The following is a 26668-nucleotide window of genomic DNA, read 5'->3' as shown; positions in this document are numbered from 1 at the left end:
GTTACCTGATGTGGAATACAGTTTCATGTAGCCATGGCTCTATGTAGTACTGTGTGCCTCCCATAGTCTGTTCTTGACTTGAGGACTGTGCAGAGACCTCTGGTGGTATGTCTTGTGGGGTATGCATGGGTGTCTGAGCTGTGCTAGTAGTTTAAACAGACACCTCAGTGGATTCAGCATGTCAACACTTCTTACAAAAACAAGTCGTTTTTGAGCCATGAGAGATTTACATGCATATTATTGTTATCTCTCCTTGTACAAGGGCCAGCCGTGCTGCCTTGTTCTGAGCCAATTGTAATTTTCCGAGGTCTCTCTTTGTGGCACCTGACCACACGACTGAACAGTAGTCCAGTTGCGACAAAACTAGAGCCTGTAGGACCTGTTTTGTTGATAGTGCTGTTAAAAACGCAGAGCTGAGCTTTATTATGGACAGACTTCTCCCAATCCTAGCTACTGTTGTATCAATATGTTTTGACCATGACAGTTTACAGTCCAGACTTACTCCAATCAGTTTAGTCACCTCAACTCAATTTCCACATGATTTATTACAAGATTTAGTTGAGGTTTAGGGTTTAGTGAATGATTTGTCCCAAATACAATGCTTTTAGTTTTTGAAATATTTAGGATGAACTTATTCCTTGCCACCCATTCTGAAACTAACTGCAGGTCTTTGTTAAGTGATGCAGTGATTTAATTAACTGTAGTAACATACATAGACACACTGGCTTTACTCAAGACACTAATGTCTAATAAGACACCTCCCACAATCTTTTTATCCTCAATTTCTCTCAGCCAATCATCAGTCATTTGTGTAAGTGCTGTGCTTGTTGAATGTCCTTCCCTATAAGCATGCTGAAAGTCTTTTGACAATTTGTTTACAGTAAAATAGCATTCTGGTCAAACACAATGTTTTCCAAAAGTTTCCAAAGGGTTGGTAACAGGCTGATTGGTCGGCTATTTGCGCCAGTAAAGAGGGTTTTACTATTCTTCGGTAGCGGAATTACTTCTGCTTCCCTCCAGGGCTGAGGGCACACACTTTCTTGTAGGCTTAGATTTAAGATATGGCAAATAGGTGTGGCAATATCGTCCGCTATTATCCTCAGAAATGTTCCATCCAAGTTGTCAGAACCCAGTGGCTTGTCATTGTTGATAGGCAACAATATTTTGTAAACTCTTCCACACTCACTTTACGGAATTCAAAATTACAATGCTTGTCTTTCATAATGTGATCAGTAATACTTTGATGTGTAGTGCCAGCGTTTGTTAATGGCATGTCATGCCTAAGTTTGCTAATCTCGCCAATGAAAGAATCATTAAAGTAATTGACAATAACAGTGGGTTTTGTGATGAATGAGCCATCTGATTCAACGAATGATGGAGCTGAGTTTTCCTTTTTGCCCAAGATTTCATTTAAGGTGCTCCAAAGCTTATTACTTTAATTCTTTATATAATTTATCTTTGTTTCATAGTATAGTTTCTTCTTCTTTTTATTCAGTTTAGTCCCATGATTTCTCAATTTACAGTACGTTTGGCAATTGGTTTTGCAGCCAGACTTATTTGCCACTCCCTCTCAACCAATTCCTCATCAATCCACGGGGATTTAACAGTTTTTACAGTCATTTTCTTAATGGGTACATGCTTATTAGTAACTGGGTTAAGCAATTTCATAAATGTGTCAAGTGCAGCGTCTGGTTGCTCTTCATTACACACAGACCAACAAATAGTATTTACACCAACAACATAGGAATGACTACAAAACTTATTGTACACTATATTAGGCCCAGCCTTTGGAACTTTGGTTTTCCTACATATGGCTACTATATTGGGATCACTACATCCAATGGATTTGGATACTGCTTTAAAGCAAATTTCTGCAGCATTAGTTGGAGAGAGGCAGGGATGATTGCGGGAGACAAGGAGGGTTGGGGGAGACAGGGAGGTTTAGGGGGAGGGAAGTGGAGGGATGTTTGGGGGAGACAGGAAATGCCATTCATTGGTTAGTTTCCTGCAGTATATAGATGTCAGCTCTGTGCCCCCAAGCCTCTCTGATTTAACCACTGCTGAGAACAAACACGTGCGGTATGCACTGTTTGCTACATATCATCAAAGTAAAAAGCAGTGGAGGCTGCTGAGGGGAGGAGGACTCATAATAATGACTGGAACAGAGTCAATGGAATGGCATCAAACTCATGGATCCCATGTTTGATGTATTTGATGCCATTCCACTTATTCCATTCCAGTCATTACCACGAACGCGTCCTCCCCAATTAAGGTGCCACCAACCTCCTGTGGTGAAAAGTGTTACTGGGTTCTTAGGCATACCCACTACCCACTGCACAGTGCCAGTAGAGTTAAACCTCTGGGAGAGGTATTCATGTAACTGTACTACTGACGGTAGTAACAGCAGAGCCTATAAACACAATCCATGTTATCTGTACATTATCAGAAATGCTGCAGGAGCTAAACATTTTTAAATAATTTCTACAGTTGATAAAAGCAACACTAGCTGTGTGAGTCCAAGGACAGGAGACATGGTAGAGGGTCTCGCTCTGTAACTAGTATGTATCCACAACCCGGAGCAGACAGGATTCTCTAAATGAGATACAGTACATACAGGAAGTAGAGTAGCTAAAGAGGGCTCTATCAGCACTGCTTACACATAAAAGGCAGGTCTGCCTATGATTCAATGGTTAGTTAATCATTACTATGTGAACACCCTGAAACCACATACTAGGAGCAGAATCAAATCAAATTTTATTAGTCACATGCGCCAAATACAACAGGTGTAGTAGACCTTACAGTGAAATGCTTACTTACAAACCCCTAAGAATGTACACAGTGTCAGATACAGAGCAACATACTGTACTTACACACTCTCTGTCTCAACTCAATCAGAAGAGCATGTCATCTGGACAAACAAAGAAATACGCCTTGTAACACACACACACGTTAGCAAAAAGTAGCTTTAAGAGCCAAAGCCTCCATGCATCTTTAAGCCCCCTGACTGTGTATGTTCTTACCTCTTTGTACAGTCCTCTTTCAATACCCCTCTCTCTCTTGTGTCCCAGGTCTATGTTCACTCAGACAAGTCCACAGAATGCATTGTGGTGGAGGGATGAAGGCAGAACGGAAAAATCTCTCTCTTAGTGGATGGTTAGAAATCTGCTGCCTTGTAGAGGTATTAGTGACTCTCTCAAGGTATTAGTTGCAACTGATCCCACTTAGAGTTACTAGAGAGAGAGAGAGAGAGAGAGAGAGAGAGAGAGAGAGAGAGAGAGAGAGAGAGAGAGAGAGAGAGAGAGAGAGAGAGAGAGAGCGCGCAGTGAGGTACAATGTAGTGGAGGTCACGGTCACACACACACAAGCGTTCAACATGCACAGAGAGAAAATGCATTGCTTCACATATAAAAGACACACAGTGCATACTGTATACACACACTAACAGGGTGTATATTTCTCAGGCTGTTCTGAAAGACACATTGATCAGTGTTCTTCACACCTCACAGCACACACACAGTCACACTACACAGCATGGTGGATAGTGGACACCAGACAGGCAGACAGACAGTGTTTCAGCTATATATTACAGTATACATTCAACTGAAACCAGTCAACAGGTTTAAGAGAAAGAAACGGAGAGGTAAACGTTTACTTATGAAGATATGAAACAAGCCTGCTCAGATGAACCAGTCCCTCTATGACAAGGACCCACCACCATGACAGAGACTGGGGCTATGACTGTTTATGACACCTGCTATGTCACTTATGACAGTGTTATGAAGCCCTCGTGATGACGAGAATGTTATGGATAACTGTGATATGATTTGAAACGTGATCTACATGGCACTGTAGTAACTGGAGGTAATACAATATGATACAGTAATATGGGTTATACACAGAGTGTCTGTGAGAAAAAAAAGGAATGAAGGAGTTGAGTGTAGAGTCCAATGTGGCAGTATTGGTGTGAAACTGTATCTTAAATCACTCTTCTCCTCTAGTGAATCTAGTCTGTCTGTCTGTCTACTAGTATTGGCAGTAGCAATTTTAGTATGTCAATCTTGGTGGGGCAAACAACAAAAATGTTCAGATGCATGCCAGCGAAGCCACTACACAATTTTATTTTATTTAACTAGGCAAGTCAGTTAAGAACTAATTATTATTTACAGTGACGGCCTACCCCGGCCAAACCCTAACCACGATGGACCAATTGTGCGCTGCCCTATGGGACTCCCAATCCAGGCCGGATGTGATACAGCCTGGAATCGAACCAGGGTGTGTAGTGACGCCTCTAGCACTGAGATGCAGTGCCTTAGACCGCTGCGCCACTCGGGAGCCCCTATAACAGTGACAAATGGTCCCCACAAATTTTAGAGTCTACATAAAGCTGTCCCAAGAGTGGAGTTTATGGCTGACTAGCTTAAATAAATCTGGTTTCTACTGACTCCTTGTGGATTTGTGTAACTGGATAAGAACCACATTCTCCTTCAATAATAATGAATGTCAACATGAGTTTTGAACCATACACAAACATTATTATATTTATGTTCAGTAAATGTATGATGTTTGTTCTTATATAATTAACACTTATCTCTAAGTATAAGCAAGTGCAAGTTAATGAGCTGAGAGAGACTCAGCGGTTAGCCTACCATTTGAAGTATTTTATTAGGCCTATGTGGTCTAAAAAGGAAGGACAATACAATCACAAGGATCCACTTTTATAGACAATATGCAGACGCACTGACAAAACAACCCTCGCACTATGAACTGGAATGGGTCTATTACTGAACTTTTTGTTGGACAAAAATATCAGAATGGGAAGAGACTTAGTGGCAAACATGGTTATGATGAGGGGATACTAAAATATAATGTTGTTGGGTCTAACTTACCTCTCTCCTCGTGGAGAAAAGCACCAGAGATAATTATAACACAAACAGTGGCAACCCGTCATTCAGGGCAGGTGGGGCAGAGCCTGTTTTGACCCCCACATTTTTTTGCCTAAATAAATACAAATAAATAAATAGGCAGCTCCAAAATGCAGGTGTTTCAGCCTAGCTCTGTGCTTTCTGTGGTGGTGGGGCAAGCCAGCAGAAAATACGGAGCGTTGCGTCATGATTGGCTCAGTGTTCTGTCACTCATGGGGACACTACGTCACAGCCAAGTCTAAGGGGAGAGCTAGAAAATTCTAGCCAATTGGGTGCTGCCATAGAGTTACATTAGAAGTGCCCATCCAAGAAGGCTCAAGGTCATTGGTCACAGATAAAATGATGTCAAATCACGTTATATGTACAGTAGCTTAGATTGGACTGATCATGTCAACATCATACTTTTAAAATCTTAGCCAGCATTCATCATCTGTCCTGGGTGTCGTAGGAAGGAAGAGCGGACCAAAGTGCAGCGGGTAGCACTGGTGCAGTACACATAACCTTCTCATCCCGCGGATCCTCCCACAGAGGCGGCGGCTCCGGTTCGGGGCGTAACCCCCGCTCCGCCCGCTGATCCCTCTGCTTCTGTGCCACTGGACCGTGGATCGTCCAGAGGAACCGGACTGCGGTCCGTCGCCGGAGGCTCCGGGCTGCGGACCGCCGACGGAGACTCCGGGCTGCGGGCCGACGGAGACTCCGGGCTGCGGGCCACGGCTGGAGGGTCCGGACTGCGGACCGTCGCCGGAGGGTCCGGACTGGGGAACGTCGCCGGAGGGTCTGGACTGGGGAACGTCGCCGGAGGTTCCGGACTGCGGGCTGTCTCAGGAGGTTCCGGACTGCGGGCCGTCTCAGGAGGTTCCAGACTGCGGGCCGTCTCAGGAGGTTCCGGACTGCGGGCCCTCTCAGGAGGTTCCGGACTGCGGGCCGTCTCAGGAGGTTCCGGACTGCGGGCCATCTCAGGAAGTTCCGGACTGTAAAACATCGGCGGAAGCTCTGGACTGGGAACTGTTGCCAGAAGCTCTGGACTGGGAACTGTCGCCTAAAGCTCTGGACTGGGATCTGTCGCCGGAAGCTCTGGACTGGAAACTGTCGCCGGAAGATCTGGACTGGGAATGCGCACTGGAGGCCTGATGCGTGGGGCTGGCACAGGTGGTGCCAGACTAGTAACACGCACCTCAGGGCGAGTGCGGGGAGTAGGAACAGGACACCGCGGACTGGGCAGGCGCACTGGAGGCCTGATGCGTGGGGGTGGCACAGGTGGTGCCAGACTGGTAACATACACCTCAGGGCAAGTGCGAGGAGCAGGCACAGGACGTACCAGGCTGAATAGACTTACTGGAGGCCGGGTACGTGGGGCAGGCACAGGATATACTGGGCCGTGAAGGCGCCCTGGAGATCTCGAGCGTAGAGCTGGCACAACCCGTTCTGGTTGGATGCTCAACTTAGCTCGACAAATGTGGGGCGCGGGCACAGATCGCACCGGCCTGTGAATGCGCAGTGGCGACACAGTGCGCACCACAGCATAACACGATGCTTGCTTCGTCACTCGCTCCCCACGGTAAGCACGGGGAGTTGGCTCAGGTCTCCAACCTGACTCTGCCAATCTCCCCGTGTGCCCCCCCCTCCAAAATATTGGGGGCTGCCTCTCGCACTTGCCTCGTGGTTGGTATAGTGCCTCGTAGTATCGCCACTCCGCTCTCGCTGCCTCAATTTCCTCTTTAGGACGGCGATACTCTCCAGCCTGCCTCCAGGGTCCTTTCCCGTCCAATATCTCCTTCCAAGTCCATTTGTTCTGCTGACCACGCTGCTTGGTGCTTTGGTGGTGGGAGATTCTGTCATGGGTGTCATAGGAAGGAGGAGCGGACCAAAGTGCAGCGTATGTGTCCTTCCACATTTTACTTACACTGTGAAAGTATGCAATACATATAAATAAACTGAATGACAAAACAACAAACCGTGACGCAGAGGGGAAACATACACTGACTCAAAGATAATCTCCCACAAACCCAAGTGGAAAAAAACCCTACTTAAGTATGATCTCCAATTAGAGACAACGAGGACCAGCTGCCTCTAATTGGAGATCATCCCAAACAAAAACCCAACAAAGAAATACAAAACTAGAACCTGAACATAGGAATAGAATACATAGAGAGAAAAAAAACCTGTCACGCCCTGACCTACTCTACCATAGAAAATAACATCTTGCTATGGTCAGGACGTGACATCATCATGAATCAAGTCGACAATCTACTGGTAAATCCTTTTTAATCCTTGTCATATGAAGAGAAATAATGAAGAGAAATGATTGATAAAACGTATCGGTGCTCATCGGCCATTGGACATAAACATTACACAACAAGTTGGAAATCGCTAATTCAACAATGAGTGTTTTGGAAGGAATCAGTAACAGTGGCTAACGTTAACTGCAAGCATTGCAAAGCAATCACTAGCCTGCTATTCAGTGGAGTGGCTGTATGGTCCCAAATCTGGAATTAAGGGGCTCTTTCCAAGTTTAAAAATATAAACATAAAGAATTGGCCATGTTGTCAATGAAGCATGATTTGTGCCGCGCTCAAAACAACTGTTAACTCGGAGCTGCAAAAACTTGACTTCAGTGAGTTCAAGACAACTGGGAAGTCAGGGATAAATGAGCTCCGACTGGGAAAATACTGTAACGGGGTGAGTGACTGGTTGCCGGGAAGTGAGGCGCAGGAGAGCAGAGATGGGTGATAACAGGAGAACTTTAATATACACCCTGGCTCAAAGGCACAGGCGTGGCAGTACAAAGCACAACCACGGTAACATGAACCGGATTAAACAAAACAAACAAACCTAGGTATGAAACAAACCTAGCGCAAGCCAGCCTGTAGCGTAACACCCTACACAAAGAACAATTCCACACACAGACATGGGGGAAACAGAGGGTAATATACATTTAGTCTGATGAGGGAATGTGAACCAGGTGTGCGGGAAAACAAGACAAAACAAATGGAAAATGAAAGGTGGAGCGGCGATGGCTAGAAGACCGGTGACATCGACCGCCGAACGCCGCCCGAACAAGGAGACGGGCCGACTTCGGCGGAAGTCGTGACAAATACGTTTTGAACGGTCATCCAACTTGGAATTGTAAATCTGGCCTCTTTCTAGAGCTACGACCTGAATATCAATGACGTCATCATGATTCGACCTTGTTTTTTCCCGAGTTCCCAGTTGTTTTGAAAGCATCATATATCCAGAGAATGCCAGACTTTGATGACAAAATTTGCCCACGAAGGACCGCTGCGCCACCTTCCTGTTCAAGTGAGCATAGCACAACAAGGTGAGTCCAAAAATGTATTGTATGCTGCTGCATAAATGATGTAATATGCCAGAGAGATATGTATACTGTAGCTAAGAAAGTAATACTAAGTGTATATTGTGTAGTAAGCTGTTAGTAGCCCATGTGCCTCACCCTAATAATTTGGTCTACTTTCACCTCTTAATTTCGCCTACTGTTCTGACTTGGTGGTGCACATGTAGCCTATGACCTGTTTTAGAGAAATGTAATCATCGAATATTGTAAGAGCTTTCATTGTCTGCTTATATGCCCCCTTTATTTTTCCTATTGTTCTGAATTGGTTTACAGGGAGAGCGCTGTAAGAATGGCCCATGTTCTGAATTCCTTACGCTGTATATTTCAAAAGTGCTAAACAAATAGTTATATTGACTACAGCCGCCCTAGCTCGCTCATTAATGTCATAATCGAAATTACGGATTGCCTCTTATCCGCTTGTTGTCCCCTTATGCCATAGTTTGTACATCTCATCTCAACGTTTATTTAAGTAAGTCAGCCAGGCAGCAAAGGCAGTAAATGAGGGTGAATGAACTGTTTCGCTGCCAGACAAGGATCCGCTGATAGCCAGATGTAGCAGTGGTAAGATGTTGGAACTGCTGTTGTAGGCAATTTATGGGCACCTTTTGTCACCATTCTAGTGCAATTAATGTAATGTTTAGTGTTGTGTTGTGTAGTTGCTTTGCTGGCATGCATCCCACTTTTTTTCCCACCAAGATGTACATGCTAAAATTGCCACTGCACACAAAGTAAGAAAAACAATGAAATGCATCATTCTAACATTGCCTAAAATTATTAATAAGATACTGATGAGATAGAATAATATAAGCATTATAACAATGCAGATGTAGAAACTATGGCATATACAGTTGAAGTCAGAAGTTTACATACACCTTAGCCAAATACATTTAAACTCAGTTTTTCACAATTCCTGAAATTTAATCCTTGTAAAAATTCCCTGTCTTAGGTCAGTTTGGATCACCACCTTATTTTAATAATGTGAAATGTCAGAATAATAGTAGAGAGTGATTTATTTCAGCTTTTATTTCTTTCATCACATTCCCAGTGGGTCAGAAGTTTACATACAATCAATTAGTATTGGTAGCATTACCTTTAAATTGTTTAACTTGGGTCAAACGTTTTGGGTAGCCTTCCACAAGCTTCCCACAATAAGTTGGGTGAATTTTGGCCCATTCCTCCTGACAGAGCTGGTGTAACTGAGTCAGGTTTGTAGGCCTCCTTGCTTGCACACACTTTTTCAGTTCTGCCAATACATTTTCGACAGGATTGAGGTCAGGGCTTTGTGAGGGCCACTCAAACACCTTGACGTTGTTGTCCTTAAGCCATTCTGCCACAACTTTGGAAGTATGCTTGGGGTCATTGTCCATTTGGAAGACCCATTTGCGACCAAGCTTTAACTTCCTGACTGATGTCTTGAGATGTTGCTTCAATATATCCACATAATTTTCCTTCCTCATGATGCCATCTTGTGTTATTTTGTGAAGTGCACCAGTCTCTCCTGCAGCAAAGCACCCCCACAACATGATGCTGCCACCCCCATGCTTCCCGGTTGGGATGGTGTTCTTCGGCTTGCAAGCCCCCCCCCTTTTTCCTCCAAACATAACGATGGTCATTATGGCCAAACAGTTCTATTTTTGCTTCATCAGACCAGCGAACATTTCTCCATGTGCAGTTGCAAACCGTAGTCTCGCTTTTTTATGGCAGTTTTGGAGCAGTGGCTTCTTCCTTGCTGAGCGGCCTTTCAGGTTATGTCAATATAGGACTCGTTTTAATGTGGATATAGATATTTTGTACCTGTTTCCTCCAGCATCTTCACAAGGTCCTTTGCTGTTGTTCTGGGATTGATTTGCACTTTTCGCACCAAAGTACGTTCATCTCTAGGAGACAGAAAGCATCTCCTTCCTGAGCGGTATGACGGCTGCGTGATCCCATGGTGTTTATACTTGCGTACTATTGTTTGTACAGATGAATGTGGTATCTTCAGGCATTTGGAAATTGCTCCCAAGGATGAACCAGACTTGTGGAGGTCTACAATTTTCTTTCTGAGGTCTTGGCTGATTTCTTTTGATTTTCCCATGATGTCAAGCAAAGAGTCACTGAGTTTGAAGGTAGGCCTTGAAATACATCCACAGGTACACCTCCAATTGACTCAAATTATGTCAATTAGCCTATCAGAAGCTTCTAAAGCCATGACATAATTTTCTGGAATTTTCCAAGCTTTTTAAAGGCACAGTCAACTTAGTGTATGTAAACTTCTGACCCACTGGAATTGTGATACAGTGAATTATGAGTGAAATAATCTGTCTGTAAACAATTGTTGGTAAAATTACTTGTGTCATGCACAAAGTAGATGTCCTAACTGACTTGCCAAAACTATAGTTTGTTGACAAGAAATTTGTGGAGTGGTTGAAAAATGAGTTTTAATGACTCCAACCCAAGTGTATTTAAACTTCCGACTTCAACTGTACCTCAGCCAAATGTAGATTCATGTATTTGCACTGCAGACCGCAACCAATAGTCCAGGGCTGGGTTTCACAAAAGAATCGTAGCACTAAGATCATCTTATTTCCATTGAAACAAAATGGACGAAAGATCTTCTTAGTGCTACGATGCTTTTGCGAAACCCAGCCCAGTTCTGAAGAATGTTCAAGGACAGAATTTGCATAACAGATCTCTCCTTCCATATGTTCACAAAACAAAAGCAAATCTCAGGAGCTCTATTTAGCTGATGATTATATTAGCAGCAGCAGCTGATGATGACTTTAGCAACAGGAACAGGCTGCAAATGACTTTGAAGTTTAAGGTTGGGATAAAATTGTCAGAACACTTCCTCCAGTCATGTCCAGTAGAGGGCGCTGTGTCCCTCTGTTCTGCAGGTCATACTGAATTTGTCCCAAATGACACCCTTTTTCCTATTTAGTGCATTACTTTTGACCAGGTCCCTGGTTGAAAGTAGTACATTATATAGGGAGGGAATAGGGTGCCATTTTGGACACAAACCTGGAGGTTCAGCTGATGTCTCCACGGAGGAGAGAAGAGGAAAGCTGTTGTTAAAATGCATTGACACCGAGGGCTTAGCAGCAACACAGGGAAAACACACAACGGGATCACACACATACTAAAAATGTATGCTCTCATTGTAATGTAAATTGTCTTGGATAAAAGGGTCTGTTATGTGGCATTACGTTATATGTCTACAGGCCTATCGGTTCCTCTGAACTTTCTAAAGGGATAAGAAAAGGTTATGTTCAAAAGTTGTGTTCTGTTACTACTGAGTCAAGCACTTTTCGCACCAAAGTACGTTCATCTCTAGGAGACAGACCGTGTCTCCTTCCTGAGCGGTATGACGGCTGCGTGGTCCCATGGTGTTTATACTTGCGTACTATTGTTTGTACAGATGAACGTTGTACCTTCAGGCATTTGGAAATTGCTCCCAAAGAGGAATCAGACTTGTGGAGGTCCACAATTTTCTTTCTGAGGTCTTGACTGATTTCTTTTGATTTTCCCATGATGTCAAGCTAAGAGGCACTGAGTTTGAAGGTAGGCCTTGAAATACATCCACAGGTACACCTCCAATTCACTCAAATTATGTCAATTAGCCTATCAGAAGCTTCTAAAGCCATGATATAATTTTCGGGAATTTTCCAAGCTGTTTAAAGGCACAGTCAACTTAGTGTATGTAAACTTCTGACCCACTGGAATTGTGATACAGTTATTATAAGTGAAATAATCTGTCTGTAAACAATTATTGGAAACATTTCTTGTGTCATGCACAAAACTATAGTTTGTTAACAAGAAATTTGTGCAGTAGTTGAAAAACGAGTTTTAATGACTCCAACCTAAGTGTATGTAAACTTCTGACTTCAACTGTGTGACGATAAGAGGTTAAGAGTCAAGTCGTAATTTAGATTGACATGAGCGAGCTGCCGCCAATTTTTCTTTTTTTACCTCTATTTAACTAGGCAAGTCAGTTAAGAACAAATTCTTATTTTACAATGACGGCCTACCCTGGCCAAACCCTCCCCTAAACCAGACGACGCTGGGCCAATTGTGCTCAGCCCTATGGGACTCCCAATCACAGCCGGTTGTGATACAGCTCGGGATCGAACCACGGTCTCTAGTGATGCCTCTAGCACTGAGATGCAGTGTCTTAGACACATTTCTCTAAAACAGGCTATAGGCTTGATGTGCACAACCAAGTCCGAACATTAGGCTAAATTAACAGGGGCACATAAGCAGACAATGAAAGCTGTTACAATATTCAAAGATGAGATTTCTCTAAAACAGGCAATAGGCTACATGTGCACCATCAAGTCAGAACAGTAGGCTATGGTCTAAGGGGGAACGGGACCACATTATTAGGGTGAGACACATGGGCTACTAACTGCTTCCTATACAACATACACTTAGTATTACTTTCTTAGCTACAGTATACATATCTCCCTGGCATATTACATCACTTATGCAGCAGCATACTAGACATATTTATTGTTGTGCTGTGTTCACTTGAACAGGAAGTTGGCGTGGCGGTCCTTCTTGTCATCAAAGTCTGGCATTCTCTGGATGAAGTCATGCTGGATTGACAGCATGGCCAATGCTTTTAACCTTTTCTGGCCAATGGAGTTGCATATTAAGGTTATCCTTTTAAGTGGGGAAAAATTTCTCTCTGACTCCGGTTGTCATCGGAGTGGTGATGTTGATTTTGAGAAGAGAGACCATCTCGGACAAGGCCTCCTGCAGGTTGTTCTCGTAGAGTGATTTCAATAAAGAAAGTGCTGTCTTTCCAGTGTGCAGCTCAGGTTGCCGGTAGACAGTGAACAGTTCCCTTTTCAACTTCTCCTGGTTACCCACAGACCCTAGCTTGGTAGCACACTGGAGTTCTGCGGTCAGAAAATAATCCTTCAGTAGTGTTTGGACACCGGGTACAATACCACTCACCACCGCTGCCCTGTCGTAGGTTTGTGCAACCAGCTTCTCCTTGACATTCAGTGGCGCTAGGACTTGCTGGAGAGGCCAACACCAGTTTTGTCCTTCACCTCTATAAAAACCTCTCACACACACTGTTGTCTGGTAACATGTAGCACAGCACTACCACCATCTGTGACTTACAGGAGTCATCAGTGGTCTCATCTACCTGTACAGATGCAAAAGGAGTCTCAGACATCATCTTAGTTATAGCTTCTCTGTACACTTCATACATACAATCCAAAAGTTTGTTTAAAAATGGGTTGGTCGTCATAATGCCTTTGTAGCCTGTAATCTCCTTCATGCATGGTCTCAAAAATACACCTGAAAATGCCTGGGTTCAAGGAATCGGCCGACTCGTCATGGCCCCGCAGTGCTGTCTCACAATTGCCACAATTTAATACATGCAATAATTGTGTCAAGCACGTACCTATTCTCCTCCATTTGTTGGTTGTGAAGGTCGATGGCTCGTTTATATGTCTAGCTGAGCCACAACGTTTGATTTCCCCAGTAATCCCAGTTTAACAGCGTTATTTATATGTGATGCACAATTCTCATGTTCAGACCCTTTTCATACAGATGTTTTAAATCCTTAAACCCAGACCACACACCCTCTCCACTGAATAGCAGGCAGGGGAAGCAAAATAATGATTGCTTCAAAATGCTTGCAGTTAGCCACTGCTTCCTTCCAAACCACTCATTGTTGAATTTGCGATTTCTGACTTGTGTAATGTTTATGTCCAAAGGCCAATGAGCACCGAGACATTTTATCTCTAATTTCTCTTCATATGACAAAGATTGAAAAGCATTTGCCAGTAGATTGTCGACTTGATTACATTTAAGTCATTTAGCAGACGCTCTTATCCAGAGCGACTTACAAATTGGTGGATTCACCTTATGATATCCAGTGGAACAACCACTTTACAATAGTGCATCTAAATCTTTTAAAGGGGGGGGGGGGGGGGGGTTAGAAGGATTACTTTATCCTAGGTATTCCTTAAAGAGGTGGGGTTTGAGGTGTCTCCGGAAGGTGGTGATTGACTCCGCTGTCCTGGCGTCGTGAGGGAGCTTGTTCCACCATTGGGGTGCCAGAGCAGCGAACAGTTTTGACTGGGCTGAGCGGGAACTGTGCTTCCTCAGAGGTAGGGAGGCGAGCAGGCCAGAGGTGCCCTTGTTTGGGTGTAGGGCCTGATCAGAGCCTGAAGGTACGGAGGTGCCGTTCCCCTCACAGCTCCGTAGGCAAGCACCATGGTCTTGTAGCGGATGCGAGCTTCAACAGGAAGCCAGTGGAGAGAGCGGAGGAGCGGGGTGACGTGAGAGAACTTGGGAAGGTTGAACGGCGTTCTGGATGAGTTGTAGGTGATTCATGATGATGACTGCAGGCTTGCCGACTAAGATTTTTAAATATGATGTTGACATGATCAGTCCAATAAAAGCTACTGTACATATAACGTGATTTGATGTCATTTTATCTGTGGCCAATGACCTTGAGCCTTCTTGGATGGGCACTTCCAATATAACTCTATGGCAGCACCCAAGGGGCTTGAATTTTCCCCAGCTCTCCCTGTAGATTTTGCAGTGACCTAGTGTCCTCATGAGTAACAGAACACTGAGCCAATCACGGCGCAACTAGAGAATATTACCAACCCCAACGCTCTGTATTTCTGCTGGCTGCCCCACCGCCACAGAAAGAACTGAGCTAGGCTGAAATACCGGCATTTTGGAGCTGCCTTACTCAAGAAAGCAAAAAAAGAGACCATATTTGTTATACAGCTTTATTAACTCAGTATTAGTATTATTTATTTATTTTTGTTACATTGTTTGCAAACTGATATGTAACACATATTAATGCCAAAATAACATGCTAAACACGTAGGGCTCAAATGCCCTGAATAATGTGTTGCTACTGAGTATTTGGCCTCCCACTGGAAAATCAATGTGATACAAAGTAGAGCAACATAGTAGAGCAACAGACAGAAATCTCATTTTTTTAAAGTTGAATTATGAAGTTAACAAAATAAGTGTCTTTCCGAAAGACTAGAAATGTCAGTAGTCGCTCTCGGCACCCAGATCCAACTCAGTTTCTTGAGAGAGACTAGTACAACGCTGACTGAAATGTAAAACATGGGAATAAACGTAAAAAGGACAACATATACTGCTGAAATACTGGACATGCATTTATATATCTGTAATGGCACAAGTTAAAGTGGTTATAAAATGAGAAAGAACTAGATTATTTGTCCTCTGTTGCCCCCATGTGGTTGGAATTAGTACTACACCCAGTAAAAACAACACTATATATTCTGGAAGGCTAACTTTGGTCCCTCAACAGATGTTTCATGGCAAATTAATTTATTTTTATGGCTTCTCTCTCCTATTGGACGGAGGGAGTAAGGCACTGATTGATAGATTGGTTGACGGTTAGTCAGATGTTAGTGAGAATGTTGCTGGTCACCATGGAGACGGTGAGCGTGCCCGGGAGGTCATTGTCTTGGTGATTACCCTTGTCCCTCAGGTGGACGGTAACCTGCTGGGGGTCGCCGGGGTCAGAGGTCAAACTGACCTGACCCAGGAAGGAATCCATTAACACGTTGTTGTTATACACCTGGGGGATGAATAAAGTTGTATTGAATTTGAGAGAACGTTTACATACAGAAACAACCCAAATTGTAATGGTCACTAACTCCTCTTTAAGCCACAGGCGCACACACACACACATACGGACCCCACCCCCCAGCCCAGTCTCCTCACCTCTATCAGTATAGGCTGGTTACTTTTCTTCCTGTAGAATAGAGCCTTGGTGTCAAAGGTTGGGCTGCGGGTGTTTTTATAGACCGGAGAACAAACCTTCTCCCCCTCACAACGGATGATCACATATGGATCTGATGCTGCAACACACACAGATTGTGAATAGGAGAAGAAGACCAGACCAGGAAAGAAAAGGAAACGGACAGAAAAGGGAGAGAAGGTTTGTATACCTCCATCAGAGTCTTGTCCAGCCAGTCCATCTGCTCTGTGGACATGGATCTGAGTGACCAGGGAAGGGAAACCACACAGTCCTGACCAACACGTCTGGGCTGGTTCATCAAGGGTTAACTCTCTATGGGGGGGAATGAGGAGAGTGAGTGATAGAATGTGTACGCGTGAGTGTGTGTGTGTGTGTGTGTGTGTGTGTACCTGCAGTTGGCGGGGACGTCAGTGAAGATACGTAACAGGAAGTCTCCTTCCAGAGCGGGGTCAAAGGTCGTGGGTATGACAACATAACGACCCTCCATCAAGGCACAGCGTAGGAACACACACCTGGAGTTGATGTACACACTCCCACACACCTTCTGCTGCCGAGTGTGCATACGGTACTGCCTGTTCAACTCCACCTACACATTAATACACACATTAATAACACTTCCACACACACACAATGAGGTGATGAACACACGCACACACACTTCTCACCCGGTGTATCTCAAAGCCTATAGCCAGGTTTTCTCCCTTCCCCTCTTTAGGTCTGGCTCTCCTGTCTGTTTGCTGTAGACATACCAGCACCTCATCCTCTGGCTTCTTCACGTTGAACACATACTGCAGGGAGAGACACACACACCCTATACATTAATACACACATAGATAAACACACACAAACGCCCCCCCTCCATCCCCACCGCTACCTGTGGGTTCTGTAGGAAGGTGTGTTTGTTGTTGGTGCAGCCCCCGGCACGGTTGCTGAGCGGGTCGTCATGGTTCCGCCAGGCGCCCTTTAGAGAGCCCTCCTCCCAGGTCTTGTGGAGAGACAGGTAGGAAGTGTTGATCAGACGACACATGATCAAATCACTGAAGTACTGACAGAAGTCATCAAATGTCATCCTGGAGGGGGGAGGGATGGGGGGGAGAAAGGGAAGTCATCAAGCTTCATCATCCTATGGCCATTCATTTTCTCAGCCGTGTGGAGGAAAGGTTAGGGGTCATATGTCAAGGGTTAGAACTCACCAGAATTCTCCATCATCCTGCACCGTCATGCCGATCTTCTCTCTTTCACTCTTACTCACCTTCCCCCACTCCTCTGAGCTGAGAGAGAGAGAGAGAGAGAGAGAGAGAGAGAGAGAGAGAGAGAGAGAGAGAGAGAGAGAGAGAGAGAGAGAGAGAGAGAGAGAGAGAGAACTATCGCTCAGTGTTTGTCTGAAGGGTGTGCTGTGTAGAGTGAAAGAATGCTAACAGAACAGAACTGGTAGAGTACGGAGGGATTCAAGGTTCTGAGACATGGACAGCAACAGTGGCTCACATGCAGTTTTCCCCAGACCTTTTGGTGCCGAGATCCTCTATGGAATTTTCCTACAATACAGGATATAAATTAAACAAACCTTCTAACAGGAACGGACCATCCATCTGTGCTAAAGGTCTCGGTTTCCCTGTTGGCCTACACTACCTCTCTCCACCAGCAGAGGGAGTGAGTCATGAACAGGTCTATATATACACACACACACACACACACACACACACACACACACACACACACACACACACGGGTTCCTCCAAGTATTTAAAAAAAATATTGTTGGGTTTTGAGAATATGAAATACACTTATTCATGTCACTGAGGGAGTGCTGAGGTTTAGAGGGTCTATACCAGAAGTTAAGGGTTATAGGAGGAAGGTATATAGTGGGTGCAACAAAGCTTGGAATGTGTTGAGTGCAGGTACGTGATTACAAGTGGCAGGCATTGATAAGGGGAGAGAGCCATGGATTAGTGATGGAGGGGGGGGGGGGGGGGGGGTTGAGGTCAGGTCAGGTCACCTTAAGGGAGAAATACAAGTTTATGGCCTGTATCACTAGTGTCCTGCCTAGCAGTAAAGAACAATGTTTGTACAGATGGGTAGGAGGAGACTCAGCCTATGAGAAACGGTTAAATATCAGTGCTTGTGTGAAAGTGTCTTTTATCTGAATCCAGCTGTATCGACCCTTTTGGAAGAATTAAACTTGGTTAAGCTTCTCTAGTGTCCGTGAGTTATTTACTCTCTTAATTAGAAGATAGATAGATGCTCATTTACTGCATCTCTACACAATTTAAAAACTATAAAATGCAATTTGGAGACGAGGAAAAGCAAGCTATATTTACTCTAGCATTAGCTGCCCGCTACGCACTAGCTCAGAACCGGTATTAAAACTCTTGTTTAGTTTAATGTCAAGTCAAACAGCAGTTACCTAGCCAAAGACATCTACTACAGCCATCTTTACTTCCGCAATGTGTTGAAAAAAAGTCACGCTGTTCCCTGCAACTGCATTGATGTGCTTTCCACAGAGAGGAAGAGGCGAAGCGAGAGGTTTCACTCTTGCAAAGCTCTGTCCAATATAAGCCCAATGCGTTTCAATGGGCTTATTTTGGACATAAGCTTGCTTTCCTTCCTCGCCTGCTTTCCTGCCTTTGGGACAACGAATCCCATTGTTAAGGCTTAGACACGAGCATCTTGCCATTATGTACAGATCTCTGCTCTTCATAAAGCCAGCCAGCCATAGAAACAGAGTTCCCTTCCGCTCCCAGGCATCTGCATGGTCCCAAAGTCAGACGACTAACGCCGCTAAACTGCATTTGCCTTTTAAAATCGGGATTTGAAAGATTTTCGTTGCCTATTTAAAAAATTGTTGGTGTTGAGGTAGCTAGGATATGGCGACTCCCATACCCTGCCATACCCAATTGATGCCCCTGCACACGCTCTCCTCCACCCCCCTCCTACCAGGCCAGGTCTTCCTTGTGAAAGAGGTCTTTCTGACCTCAATGGGACTTCTTGTATAACTAAAAGGTAAATAAACATTTTAAAACCCACCTGTCGCTCCAGGCTCCTTTCCACTCGCTCTCTCCCCACGGGTTTCGGAGTCGTATCATTGTGAGTTTGTCGGACTTGAAGTAAGCCATGAGGCCGTGGCCCAGCCGGACCTTTCTAACATCTGTCACAGCGTAGGCATGACCCTTCACCAGACCACAGGCCAGACGAGCCTCCATCTCCGCTGAACTGGCCGCCTGGAGGGAGTGGTGAAGGGTCAGGACTATAGATAGGTAGGTAGGTAGGTAGGTAGGTAGGTAGGTAGGTGTTATACCCGTATGGAGGCGCTGATGAGGCCTCCTCTGTTGTGGACCTTGAGGACTCTGTCGAACAGCACTGAGCGTTTTTCCTCGTCCGTACTCAACCCTTCCTCCAGCAGGTCCAAGGGCTCCGAGACGCCACCAGTAAAATCCACCAACGCATCCGCTGTGTTGCCCCCGTCCAATGCCTCGTAACACCCATACATCCTACACACACATGCACACGCACACGCAGCAAAAGCAATACATCCTACACATAAACACAACAGTCTACTATAGTATTAACTTGGCGTAAGCCTTCCTCACCAAATCAGTGTGTGTTTGTATGTACTAACTTGGCGTAAGCCTTCTCCACCAGGGCGCTCCAGAACTCGTTGCTGTCACTGGAGTGACAATACACCAAGTTGCCGTTCGCAGTGGGCAACCGGTCGTCGATGACAACATCAATCCATTCTCCAAAGCGCCAGAAGCGGAAGTGGAAAATTCCGGCATAAGATTCCGGCTTCTCCTCATCCCATTCCTGGTCCTTATGGTCCGGAATCACCTGGGAGGGAGATAAGATGCGCAGAACACGTCACAGCTGTATGCCCTGGCTGGTGTAGCGGTAATGCTGCAGCCTCCGGAACACGTCTTCAGTGTCGGCATGGGTTCGGATCCGGCCTACTATACAATCTCCCTCCAACTTTCCCCACTGCCAGTCTCTCTCACTATCTGCTCAATACACATCTGAAAATACCTTAAAAAATATATATTTAAAAGAACACATCACAGCTAGGGCTGTGGTGGTCATGAAATTTCTTCAGCCGGTGATTGTCAAGCAAATAACTCACAGTAATTGGTCTCACAGTAATTGACCGTTAATTAACATAAACACATTTAGCATCTCCTGGCTTCCACACATAGCCTACAAGCCACTGATGCAGACCTTTGGGACATCTACATTTAAAAGTATAGTAAATACATTTAATATAGTCCACACCATCACAATAAATCACATTTATTTTAGACAGATCTAAAGAAACATGATATGAAGAAAATGTAGTCTATTTCAGAAGAACAGAATAGTATTAGAGGTCGACCGATTATGATTTTTGTCACGTCCTGACCAATATAAGTTATTTTCTATGGTAGAGTGGTCAGGGTGTAACAGGGGGTGTTTTTGTGTTTGTTCTATGTTTTCTATTTCTATGTTGTAGTTCTAGTTTGTCTATTTCTAGGTTGGGGTTTATTGGGTTGACCTTCAATTGGAGGCAGCTAGTCCTCTATTTAGTTGGGGTGTTTCTGCATGTTGTTTGTGGGTGATTATATTTTGTGAGTGTGTATGTTCCTCCTGCGCCACGGTTTGTTGTTTTTCCCTTCAGTGTTTGGTTAGTGCATTTCAGTTTCACGTTTAAATAAATATGTGGAACAACGACAACGCTGCATTTTAGTCCAATCCTTATAACAGCCGTGACAATATTTCAACGCCGATACCGATTATTGGAGGACCAAAAAAAGCAAATGACGATTTTTTTAAATGTATTTGTAATAATGACAATTACAACAATACTGAATGAACACTTATTTTAACTTAATATAATACATCAATAAAATCAATTTAGCCTCAAATAAATAATGAAACAAGTTCAATTTGGTTTAAATAATGCAAAAACAAAGTGTTGGAGAAGAAAGTAAAAGTGCAATATGTGCCATGTAAGAAAGCTAACGTTTAAGTGCCTTGCTCAGAACATGAGAACATATGAAAGCTGGTGGTTCCTTTTAACATGAGTCTTCAATATTCCCAGGTAAGAAGTTTTAGGTTGTAGTTATTATAAGAATTATAGGACTATTTCTCTCTATATGATTTGTATTTCATATACCTTTGACTATTGGATGTTCTTATAGGCACTTTAGTATTGCCAGTGTAACAGTATAGCTTCCGTCCCTCTCCTTGCTCCTACCTGGGCTCGAACCAGGAACACATCGACAACAGCCACCCTCGAAGCAGCGTTACCCATGCAGAGCAAGGGGAACAACTACTCCAAGTCTCAGAGCGAGTGACGTTTGAAACGCTATTAGCACGCACCCGCTAACTAGCTAGCCATTTCCCATCGGTTACACCAGCCTAATCTTGGGAGTTGATAGGCTTGAAGTCATAAACAGCGCAATGCTTGAAGTATTGCGAAGAGCTGCTGGCAAAACGCACGAAAGTGCTGTTTGAATGAATGCTTATGAGCCTGCTGGTGCCTACCACCGCTCAGTCAGACTGCTCTATCAAATTATAGACTTAATTATAATACAATAAACACACAGAAATACGAGCCTTAGGTCATTAATATGGTCGAATCCGGAAACTAAAATACTGTTCCGTATTTTATCTAACGGGTGGCATCCCGAAGTCTAAATATTCCTGTTACATTGCACAACCTTCAATGTTATGTCATAATTATGTAGAATTCTGGCAAATTAGTTCGCAACGAGCCAGGCGGCCCAAACTGTTGCATATACCCTGACTCTGCGTGCAATGAACACAAGAGAAGTGACACAATTTCACCTGGTTAATATTGCCTGCTAACCTGGATTTCTTTTAGCTAAATATGCAGGTTTAAAAATATATACTTCTGTGCATTGATTTTAAGAAAGGCATTGATGTTTATGGTTAGGTACAGTCGTGCAACGATTGTGCTTTTTTCGCGAATGCACTTTTGTTAAATCATCCCCGTTTGGCGAAGTTGGCTGTCTTTGTTAGGAAGAAATAGTCTTCACACTGCATATTCCCTGACTCTGTTGCAAGAGGTGACACATTTTCCCTAGTTAAAAGAAATTCATGTTAACAGGCAATATTAACTAAATATGCAGGTTTAAAAATATATACTTGTGTATTGATTTTAAGAAAGACATTGATGTTTATGGTTAGGTACACGTTGGAGCAACGACAGTCCTTTTTCGCGAATGCGCACCGCATCAATTATATGCAACGCAGGACAGGCTAGATAAACTAGTAATATCATCAACCATGTGTAGTTAACTAGTGATTATGATTGATTGACAGATTTTTTTTAATTTTTTATAAAGATAAGTTTATGGCTAACTAGCGACTTACCTTGGCTTCTTACTGCATTCGTGTAACAGGCAGGCTCCTCGTGGAGTGCAATGTAAAGCAGGTGTTTAGAGCGTTGGACTAGTTAACCGTAAGGTTGCAAGATTGAATCCTCGAGCTGACAAGGTAAAAATCTGTCGTTCTGCCCCTGAACAAGGCAGTTAACCCACCGTTCCTAGGCCGTCATTGAAAATAAGAATGTGTTCTTAACTGACTTGCATAGTTAAATAAAAGGTGTAAAAAATAATAATAAAAAAATAAAAATTATATATATAAAAAATAATTTGCAAAAAAAAAATATTATTCGGCTGATCGACGTCCAAATATACCAATTACCGATTGTTATGAAAACGGCCCTATTTAAACGGCCATTCCGATTAATCGGTTGATCTCTAAATAGTATACTCTGAGTTGTCCTGATGTTAGGCCTTGATCTGGCTATGCCATATGGCGGTGGGCTACCCTAGTTCATTTAGCAGACAAGATTCGCCTAGAATTCCGTGGCATTATTTTATAGTATGAAGAATACAATTGAACATAGCTGAATAAAATAGAAAGGATATTTTCTTTAAAGGATTTGCGCACAGGCGGCTAATCTGTGTTGAGCGGTTAACAAAGAAACCGGTAGTCCTGTATGCTTAATTTAAAGTTATTTACTGTATGTAACTTTAGCTGTGATACAAACGTCAGGCTATTTGTTTTGATGTTTAATACATTCTAGGAATGTATGATGCCACTAATGATGATTTGAAAAAAGTAGCATGAAAGGCATGAGCTCTGCTTTGTTATTTGCGCAGGCTTCACACACTTCATCAGTCTCTCATTCACAATTTGACAAGAACTTCATAATGCCTCGAATATCTCGGCATCATCCCCTTTGTGTGGCCGTAGTGCTCCCTAAAAAAAATACATGCCTATTGCAGCCAGTGGTTGTTGTGCCCTTGGGCTGAATATAATAATTATAATTCCCTTGACTCGGCTGCATGCTCCAAAGCACCTCTCACTCAAATGGCTCATGATCGGGTCTTTCTCACAGGCTACAAGTGAAGACAAGCACATCGGGGACACAACTGCGCACGTCCTTATCCAATTATGAGGCGCATATTGAAGATATTGGAAGAACTGTCCAACAAGATGAGTAGGTCTAACGAACAGCAAAAGCACCAGCCTATGTCAATCTACTATCCCCCATAGTACAAAAGTTTACTTATTCTATTCTGTGCAAGAAATAAATATTCCAAAACATAGTCTGGGACAGTTGTGGGATGGGATAAATGCCAAATTAATACAACCACTAGCATCAAAAGTGATCGCAAATGCGATTATGCATATAATGCTTATATTATAAAGGTGCATTTTTATGGTGAAAATGATCTTCCCCAAACTTGAAACTCACGTGCTGCATATGCATGTATGCCAGTTAGGCTCTACACCTGTTGTAAAGCAGATTAATGTGCTTCATTTTAAGAAGTTATTTGGTCAATTTAGTTGTGAAACAAAGCTTTTCAAAACATATTAGGCCTATGGGCTAGGCCACATGAGGTGTGCGACTATGATTTTAAAAAGTCAAAAAATTAAAAAGGCATGCATTTCTTGCCTTACTGCACAAGCCGCGCATCATTCACAAGTGATAATATATAACTAACAAGTGATAGTCAAAATAAATAAATATTAGCCTATTTTCTACATTGTATAATAATAGTGAAGACATCAAAAATATGAAATAAAATATGGAATCATGTAGTAATCAAAAAGTGTTAAACCAAAATATATTTTATATATGCGATTCTTCAAATAGCCACCCTTTGCCTTGATAACAGCTTTGTATTCTCAGTCTTGAAGGAGTTCCCACAAATGCTGAGCTGCTGTTGGCTGCTTTTCCTTCACTCTGTGGTCCAACTCATCCCAAACCAGCTCAATTTGGTTGAGGTTGGGGGATTGTGGAGGCCAGGTCATCTGATGCCACACTCCATCACTCTCCTTCTTGGTAAAATAGCCCTTACACAGCCTGGAGGTGTGTTGGGTCATTGTCCTGTTGATAAATGATAGTCCCACTAAGCGCAAACCAGATGGGATGGCGTATCGCTGTAGAATGCTGTGGTAGCCATGCTGGTTAAGTGTGACACAGACAGTGTCACCAGCAAAGCACCCCCACACCATAACACCTCCTCCTCCATGCTTTACGGTGGGAAATACACATGTGGAGATCATCCATTCACCCACACCGCGTCTCACAAAGACACAGCGGTTGGAACCAAAAATCTCCAATGGACTCCAGACAAAAGGACAAATTTCCACCGGTCTAATGTCCATTGCTCGTGTTTCTTGGGCCAAGCAAGTATTCTTCTTATTGGATGTCCTTTAGTAGTGGTTTCTTTGCAGAAATTCAACCATGAAGGCCTGATTCACACAGTCTCCTCTGAACAGTTGATGTTGAGATGTGTGTGTTACTTGAGCTCTGTGAAGCATTTATTTGGGCTGAAATTTTGGAGGCTGGTAACTAATGAACCTCTGCAGCAGAGGTAACTGGGTCTTCCATTGCTGTGGTGGTCCTCATGAGAGCCAGTTTCATCATAGCGCTTGATGGTTTTTGCGACTGCTCTTGAGAACCCTTTCAAAGTTCTTGAAATTTTCCGTATTGACTGACCTTCATGTCTTAAAGTAATGGACTGTTGTTTCTCTTTGTTTATTTGAGCTGTTCTTTCCATAATATGGACTTTACAGAAGATAGCCCTTTTACCAAATAGTGCCATCTTCTGTATACCCCCCTACCTTGTCACAACACAACACAAGATTGGCTGAAACGTATTAAGAAGGAAAGAAATTCCACAAATTCATTTTTAAGAAGGTACACCTGTTAATTGAAATGCATTCCAGGTGACTACCTCATGAAGCTGGTTCAGAGAAGGCCAAGAGTGTGCAAAGCTGTCATCAAGGCAAAGGGTGGCTATTTGAAGAATCTCAAATATAAAATATATTTTGATTTGTTTAACACTTTTTTGGTTACTACATGATTCCATATGCGTCATTTCATAGTTCTGATGTCTTCACCATTACTCAATAAATGTACAAAATAGTTAAAAAAAATTATAAAAACCCTTGACCGGTAGTGCATGTGTGAAAAATGTTTTGATTTAGAATGGACCATTATCATGCATCTGTCTCTGAAAATAATACGTCGTCTATGCACTTAAATAGCGAATGGAGGACGCTTTTCCTGTGGTTTATTTTCATGCCAGCCTCCTGTTGTAAAGAGAAGCAATGTGCTTAATATTAGGAAAGTTGAGAAATAGTGTCTGCAGAAAGTATTCAGACCCCTTGACTTTTTCCACATTTTGTTACGTTACAGCCTTATTCTAAAAGTAATTAAATAAATACAAATCTTCAGCAATCTACACACAATACCCCATAATGACAGAACAAAAACATGTCTTTAGAAATTTTGGCAAATTTATTAAAAATAAAAAAACCTTATTTACAGAAGTATTCAGACCCTTTGCTATGAGACTTGAAATAGAGCTCAGGTGCATCCAGTTTCCATTGATCATCCTTGAGATGTTTCGACAACTTGATTGGAGTCCACCTGTAGTAAATTCAATTGATTTGACATAACTTGGAAAGGCACACCTATATAAAGGTCCCAGTTGACAGTGCATGTCAGTGCAAAAAACAAGCCAAAGGAATGGTCTGTAGAGATCAGAGACAGGATTGTGTCGAGGCACAGATCTGGGAAAGGGTACCAAAAATGTCTGCAGCATTGTAGTTCTGCAAGAACACAGTGGCTTCCATCATTCGTAAAATGGAAGAAGTTTGGAACCACCAAGACTCATCCTAGAGCTGGCCGCCCGGCCAAACTGAACGGAGCAAAGTACATGAACGGTGCAAAGTACAGAGAGATTCTTGATGAACACCTGCTCCAGAGCACTCAGGACCTCAGACTGGGGCGAAGGTTCACCTTCAACAGGACAACGACCCTAAGCACATAGCCAAGACAACACAGGAGTGGCTTCGGGACAAGTCTCTGAATGTCCTTGAGTGATCCAGCTAGAGCCATCTCTGGAGAGACCTGAAAATAGCTGTGCAGCAATACTCCCCATCCAACCTGACAGAGCTTGATCTTTGTCATTATGGGGTATTGTGTGTAGATTGATGAGGGGAAAAAACAATTTAATCCATTTTAGAATAAGGCTGTGACCTAAAAAGTGAAGGGGTCTGAATACTTTCCGAATGCACAAATATATGGGACTTCCTCTTTTTAATAGAGGCCGCAATTGCATACCC

General features: G+C 43.4%; 2 protein-coding genes across 4 annotated transcripts in view; both read right to left on the bottom strand.

The window, feature by feature from the left end:
- Positions 1-3205, bottom strand: part of LOC106612882 (unconventional myosin-VIIa) — a 41672-nt gene extending 38467 nt beyond the window's left edge. The window contains exon 1 of the mRNA XM_082956296.1: positions 3021-3205. The gene's annotated coding sequence lies outside the window, so the exon portion shown is untranslated. The remainder of the gene's footprint in view (positions 1-3020) is intronic.
- Positions 3206-15000: 11795 nt separating this feature from the next.
- Positions 15001-26668, bottom strand: part of LOC106612883 (calpain-5) — a 34119-nt gene continuing 22451 nt past the window's right edge. For all 3 annotated transcript variants that reach the window (XM_014214497.3, XM_014214495.3, XM_014214498.3), the window contains 10 exons: positions 19644-19852; positions 19323-19515; positions 19052-19245; positions 17221-17298; positions 16902-17097; positions 16693-16815; positions 16417-16613; positions 16218-16339; positions 15991-16127; positions 15001-15844 (listed from right to left, as the gene is read on the bottom strand). In XM_014214497.3, the coding sequence (XP_014069972.1) occupies positions 15665-15844; positions 15991-16127; positions 16218-16339; positions 16417-16613; positions 16693-16815; positions 16902-17097; positions 17221-17298; positions 19052-19245; positions 19323-19515; positions 19644-19852 (1629 nt within the window). In that variant the 3' untranslated portion in view covers positions 15001-15664. The remainder of the gene's footprint in view (positions 15845-15990; positions 16128-16217; positions 16340-16416; positions 16614-16692; positions 16816-16901; positions 17098-17220; positions 17299-19051; positions 19246-19322; positions 19516-19643; positions 19853-26668) is intronic.

Source organism: Salmo salar, chromosome 09 (genome assembly GCF_965601325.2).
Source record: "Salmo salar chromosome 09, fSalSal1, whole genome shotgun sequence".
Classification (NCBI taxonomy): Eukaryota; Metazoa; Chordata; class Actinopteri; order Salmoniformes; family Salmonidae; genus Salmo; species Salmo salar.
Note: the sequence above shows the minus strand (reverse complement) of the source record. Positions and strands in the feature narration are given on the sequence as shown.